The 6,831-nt window shown below is 33.6% G+C and overlaps 1 protein-coding gene across 1 annotated transcript; it reads right to left on the minus strand.

Annotated features, from left to right (window-relative positions):
- Window positions 1–709: 709 nt before the first annotated feature.
- Window positions 710–5,650, minus strand: LOC145567583 (protein SPA, chloroplastic-like). The gene is made up of 5 exons (XM_081626893.1): window positions 5,390–5,650; window positions 5,226–5,309; window positions 2,946–2,997; window positions 1,389–1,545; window positions 710–988 (listed from the first exon to the last, which is right to left on the minus strand). The coding sequence occupies exons 1-5, from the start codon at window positions 5,561–5,563 to the stop codon at window positions 967–969; spliced, it is 489 nt and encodes a 162-aa protein (XP_081483019.1). The 5' UTR covers window positions 5,564–5,650; the 3' UTR covers window positions 710–966.
- Window positions 5,651–6,831: the final 1,181 nt, after the last annotated feature.

The following is a 6,831-nucleotide window of genomic DNA, read 5'->3' on the forward strand; positions in this document are numbered from 1 at the left end:
TATTTATAAAGGTTGATCAACAACACAAGCATAAAAACAAAATCAAGCAACACCACGTAGAATGCCTTTGAATTTCATTCAATCACTTGTCTGTAAAGAACTTTAATTTGAAAGTACATAGAATCTCTAATGAACATTGAATTGATAGCAACACAATTATTGTATCTAAAGCCTAGAAAACTTAAAAATAAGTCTAGAAAAGCAATAGAGGCAACTAAAACATAATAAAGGAGTTGGATTCTAACACATAGCTAGCGCCTCATGTTCACTTAATTTCCTTAACCATTCTAATAGTTCATTTCACAATTCTCTAGGCCAACACATATATGTGGTTATATTATATTAGCTTGGAAAATGTTGATTGTAACCAAACCTATCAAATGTGTCAATCTTTTTAGTTTCCAAATTCGAAAATTTCATGTTTAATCATGGCCAGACTACTAGGTCAAGCTTAAACATGAATAATCAATGAAAATATGAAATTGCTGTAGAAAAAAGCTGTTTTCTAATGAATTTTGCTATCCCCCCAAGAGGCAAGAATAATCCATTTCTGATAAATCATGTACTCTGATTCATGAAAAGATATCAACAAGGGTTCAAACTACAGTAGTGTCTTTTTTTTTTCTTTTTTCTTTTTTTTTTTTTTTTTTTTTTTTGGGGGGTGCTATAACATACCATTATGATCTACATCAATCAATGGTGTACCCAATGAGGCAGGAACTTACAACATTATATATGAAAATATATAGATTTACAAAGAAATTGATCGATTGTTCATTGATCAATAAATCTACATCATTCGAATGCGAATATTGAGAAACATTTCCAGGAATGCTGTCAGAAACTCAATTTGTATGTGGTATAGCATATTACAAAAAATAAACACTATGGTATTTGACAAGAAAAGCTTAACTCAATCCTTTTGTTGAATAAGTATCCGCAACGCAAAGGTGTATGTTGTTGGACTTAGTCATCATCTTTAAATTCCCTGATTATCAAGAAAAAAAAAAAAAAAAAAGCAGATTGTTCACATTTAATTCGAATAGACTATCTTGAAGTAGGGAATGCTATGTGAAATATTGGTAGTGATATATGCATGATAATATAGTGATCCAATTCATGCTTATAATAAAAACTGAAATACAGTGCCTCCGTAATTTAAGATTAAATTTCAGTAGCACTTTAGTTTCAATCGCTGCTAAAACTTAATTTTCATTTGAACAGCACTTTATAAACTAATAGAAACTAATTAGTTGTCATTTGTATTTGGTCGCCTTTATTTGAACTTATTAAAATTTATCTGAATTTATCGTAATTTATCACAAACTAATATGTTATAGGAGCCTCGTATGTCTCTTTATTCAAGAGGAAAGATGTAGAGCACATACCTTCGATCAAGATACCTAGGTTGAATACCTGAGCCTTGACATGTAGTGCATGTTAGAGAACCAAGGCCATCACAATTGATACATTTAGACACTTCCTTCTCATCCCCACCAAGTTCTACCGTCACATTGCCTGTTCCCATGCAGAACCTACATTTCTCTAAGGAATGAAAAAAAAAATCCTTAGGTTGAACAAGCTACATACTTCATGTGTGATATGGTTTCAAATGTGCAAATTGTTGCAGTGATATGTAACTGCACATGCTTTAATCCACACGCCTTATGCCTTATGCTAGAAGTTGATTAAGAGATGTAGTCAATGCATTAAACAACTTAAACTGTTGGATATTGAAAGACCAGAATTTGTAAGAATTTGGAACACATGAATGGCTTTCTTGAGCGATATGGCTTTAATAACTTTATTTTCATCAGCATATATCCTTCTTACACATTTACTTAGCATCTTGGAAAATCAATTTTGTAATCCACTCCCTTTGTTTGTCTGGGATAAAGATCGTATGGTCCCAATTCTCCATAACTAAGGTTTATGCCATGTTTTCACAAAAATTGTATGATGTATAATAGTAGTCTGCATTCTATCTTCTTTTCAACCTTCTATATAAAAGTGGGTATGCTTAAAAATCTAAGCACATTTTATTTCTATTTTAGAAATCATGACTACTTCTTGTGGAAGAGGTACATGTTAACATTATAACCTATACAACAAACAGAAAGCGAGGATTTTATGATGAAGAAGATTGCTTGATACTCCATGAACATGATAGAACCAAAATTTCACTGGTGAATATATATGATCTCAAAAGGCACAACTAAGATATAGCTGGAATTCCAATGTAAATGGATAATAAGTTTTCAAAAGAATAATATTAATTTACTGCCAACATATATTTCATGATTTTCTTACTAATTAGAAAACTTTTAGAACATGGCAGGACAAGCCATGCAGAATGCACCATGCCAAAAGTTGCTTGGTTGATCTTTGAAAGATTTGTAACTAGTAACCGTAAATCATGAAGCTCATTCATCATGCAAATGAGATAGTGCAACTTTTATTCACATTCATTCATCATGAAGTTAGCTAGGAAAATATCCAGGCCAAAGTGTACTGTCCATAGTAGACTAGTCTTACTACCACACAGGCACAAATAATTCTTGATCAACACATTAACTATATTATCACTAAACAATACTTCGTATAGACCACTAATAATTGTATAATAGAACACTAATAATTGTGTGCAACTGTGAACCTTATTGTATAAATGTTACAACATCTTATATTTATGCAAGGCTGTATGAAATGGCAGAAGTACGAGCCATAAGGTGTCATACACTAGTACTAGTTATTCGACGACAAAATTTGAGATGGACAACATGGAGCATGTTTTTTTTAGACTTTTCCTCCAGTGTAATAGGCAGTAATATGAAATGACTTGTCAATAACAGAGTACTATTATAATAGAGTATAGTTTAAAATAAGGGGCATATGCATTATGTGCAGCATATCTAAAAATGATATAGATGGGTGCAGAGACTTACGAGCTCCAGAGCCAGTGCACGGAAAGCAAGGTTGTGTATTCTCTCGCTTTGCCTACAAGAAGAGAGAACATTCAATCTCAAATAACCTCTATAGTGTCAAAATAAAACATGCCACATTTCTATTTTGTGCATCCAAAGATGAAGAAAATTAATTAAATGAGATCATGTTAATAATCACAAATCACAGTAAATTAGTAGAACCTCGTGTCGTTATCCTTGGAGCATCAGTACCCGTGACTTTGTTTTATGCCATGACATCAACTTTGGAAAAAATTTCATATCATGGCATCTCAGCATGGTATAATTTTATCTCATGGGATGGTATATATCATGCCTCGATTCTTTTTTTATTGTTCATGAATTTGGGTGATGTATAATGCAAAGAAATTTGTCATGATATAGATTATGTGGACAAGTGAGAAAGTGGTAGAAAAATGATGGATGAGATATTTTCGTCTCATAAGTGTTCATGCTCATATAAATTCCCAAATTAACATTTATGATGTATTCGGATGCTAGCTTAATTAGTTAAAGTCTTAGTCCTTAGGGTGATATTCAAGACGTTGGATCGAATCTCATTTACATCACTGTCTTGGACATAAAATTTTTTTTCCTAGAATGCTAAAAGTGCAATAAAATTGGAAGTTTGAGCAAGAATTTATATAATTTGAATTTATGAGCAAGAATTGTTATAATTTGAATTTACAAACATAAATTAAAATAAACAATGGAAGTCCAAATATACGCAAATTAAATTTTGAATAAAAAGATTAATGACAGTAGATAATACAACCTCGGGAATGAGACAAGCGACAACCTGGAAGGTAAGTCGATTTATTAACAATAATGTGTGTAGCACTGTAGCTGGAATGCTAGTAAGTTAAGAGAAGCATTTACTTTTGAAGATGCAAATGAGATAGGCTCGATAGAGCTCCAAATCCAGGGAGGAGTGGAATCCATCATTTGGAATCATACTAAATCAGGAGAATTCTCCACAAAATCAGGATATGCCTACCTCATGGATTCTACTATTACTAATGGTAGAATTTCTAAAGAGGAAGGGGAATTCCTAAAATTCCTGTGGAAGCAAAAGCTCCTCCCAAAATGGAAGATTTTCATTTGGAATTTTTTTTATAATGTTTTAGCGGTTAAGGACTTTCTTGGTAAAAGAGGGATAGATGTTGGGTTAAATTGTGGCTTATGTGGGGGTGGGGAAAAAGATCTTAACCATCTCTTTGGTTTCTGTTTTACAGCTATGAAAGTTTGGCAAGGAGGCACTTTGGGGATTCGATCTAATGAGAAAAGTGAGTTTGCATTCAAAAATGGATTCAATACTTTATCCGGCTCTTCTATAGCCAGGATGGGCGTGATGGAGAACAGGTGCCACTCTTCATTTCAACAATGTGGCCAATTTGGATTGCAAGAAATGACAACGTCTTCAAAGGAAGAAATAATACTTGTGACCAGATTATAGCTTTGATTAACCCTCTGCAACAAGAACATCAAACCTATGTCAATTCTGATACCCAACACTTGGATTTTCTACCCCCCAGAGCAGGACCTGGAACACCCTCCTGGGTTTATGATTGCAAGCCTAGGAGAGTAAGGGAAGGCTAACAATCCAAATTGATGGGGCCTGGGAAAAGAAAACAAAGAGAATGGGGTTTGGCTGGCACCTAGAGGGGGGACTACAGCAGAATAAGGTGCAGGGCTGCAATTACGGGTTGGCAAATTCAGCCTTACAAGCAGAGGCAAGAGCATGCTTAGAAGATATCAGAGTATGTGTAAGATTGGAAATACAGAACGCGGTCATCCTAACAGATGCTAGTAAGCCTATTTTACTCGGACTCCTCATTTTTCATCTCACATACCCATGTCGGACCCTCAACACTCGGACATGGTTATGACACCCGGACACTTCACTTTTAGTTCAAAATCAAGAATTTTTTTCACAAAATAGCCGAGTAGGACGGTTGGACATGTACTCATGTCGGACATGGGTACCCGAGTCCAAGTAACAACCTAATAACTTAGTTATGCTCTTTCAAGACAGAAAGAACAAAGACAAAAGCTTGCTCTTGAGCAGAGCAGAAATCAGAAACTTGGCTAAAGAGTTGAACTGGTGCATAATCCACAAAGTCCCAAGAACGAGAGTTGAACAAGCAGCCACTTCTATGATTTCTTATAAATAATAGTACTAATAATATTATCATTATCCAAAAATAAAAACCCATAAAAGAAAACTAAAAAAAAAAAAAAAAAGAAGAAGAAGAAACTTACAGCATTGTCAATTTGTGTTTCATAAAAGACAGGAATACCAATCCCAATACCAACACTCACAACTCCCACAGAAATTGCAATTATCTGCAAAATTTAATACTATCATTATTATACAGACACAAGCAACAATAGTAAAACAATTGATTGACTAATTTATTACATACTGTATTTTGATCAAGATCGGCAGCTCGAATGCATGGATATGAAGTGCGAGAGCATCGATTTTTGGGTGAATTAAAGGTTAACAAAGAAGAAGAATTAAAAGAAGATAATTTGTGAGATGAACAGATAAAAGGAGATTGAAGCACAGGAATTGAAGTTGCTGTAGTAGTTACCATTTCTTCACCAATTTTGCAGTTTAGTTTGGTTCTTCGTTCTTAGCCATAGGCCAAAGATGAGGGAATAGATCGAAATTACTACATTTTGTGGGGTTTTTTTTTTTTTTTTTGGTGGTGGTGGTTGATTGTAACCATCACAGGTGGGGTCAATACTCGATTGCCTAGTATAGTTAGGGGCGAGCAAGGGACCGTACTGTTAGTACTAACGGTTCGGGTACCCGATAATCAATATCACTAAAAGTGGTATTCATAAACGAATCGATAAGTTCGGGTATCCGGACTTCGAGTACTCGGATTTTTGGATCGGTTATCGGGTACCCAATAAGGTATTTAATAATGATAATTAAACTTAATAAATTAGTTATTATGATTTTTTTTAACAGTAATTAACAACAATACCACGTGATCTTGACCAAATTATTAATAATATTACTAATCATTGATATTATATAGTGATTATTAAGTAAAGTAAGAGTTTAAATATTGGAAAATTAAGTAGGAAAAAAAACAAAAAATTGCTTATCGAATCGGAACGGGTAACTGTTAATTTTAAAATGATACCCAAAAACCATACCCGATAACAAATTATCGGAATGGGTACCCAAACCGTTATGGTTATCGGATCGGGTACCCTAATTTTCGGAATGATAACGGAACGGGTTTTCGGGTTATCGGTTTTTCAGTAGTTTTGCTCAACCCTAACTATAGTACTCTTTTTTTTTTTTTTGAAAGAAAGAGCCTACTGTAGTACTTTAAGAAATTTTAATGTTATGTTATCCATAAGTTTTTTATAATTTGTATTACATTATTAAAAAATATATATATATTTAATGCCTATTGTGAATAATAGAATAAATAGCTCAAAATATAAAATTTCTTGTAGCATATTGAAGGTAAATATTAAATATTAATAGGAGCAATATAGAACTATTAATTTTTACCCTAAACCTTCTTCGTAAGTTTGAGAAAATAGTTGGGGACTTGGAGAATCCTTTTGGTATTCTAAAATTTGTTAGTAGTTTAAAAGATGAGGATAACCAGCTATAGAAGCAAAGTAATATGGTTTTAGCCATTGCAAATACTCCTTTGCACTCAAGATCTTGTCTTTTGTTCTGGTTTGTAATGATGAGGATCCATTAGGTTTTTCGAGCCTTGATGTGTCTCTTAATTTGAACTTAGGTGCCTGTTATGTTAAAGAAAGAAACTTTGACAAGGTGGGTTCGGCAGTGTTGTGTTATGATACCTCAAATGTGAAAGCGTACTTTAAA

This window comes from Chenopodium album, chromosome 11 (assembly GCF_948465745.1).
Source record: "Chenopodium album chromosome 11, dcCheAlbu1.1, whole genome shotgun sequence".
NCBI lineage: Eukaryota > Viridiplantae > Streptophyta > Magnoliopsida > Caryophyllales > Amaranthaceae > Chenopodium > Chenopodium album.

What these genes read in the sequence shown, in the direction of transcription:
- LOC145567583 (XM_081626893.1), bottom strand. Translation starts at nt 5,563, where the DNA reads ATGGTAACTACTACAGCAACTTCAATTCCTGTGCTTCAATCTCCTTTT. An exon ending in CCGATCTTGATCAAAATACA is followed by an intron (nt 5,310 to 5,389) that starts GTATGTAATAAA and finishes TAAATTTTGCAG; the next exon opens with ATAATTGCAATTTCTGTGGG. An exon ending in AAACACAAATTGACAATGCT is followed by an intron (nt 2,998 to 5,225) that starts GTAAGTTTCTTC and finishes CTCTTCTTGTAG; the next exon opens with GCAAAGCGAGAGAATACACA.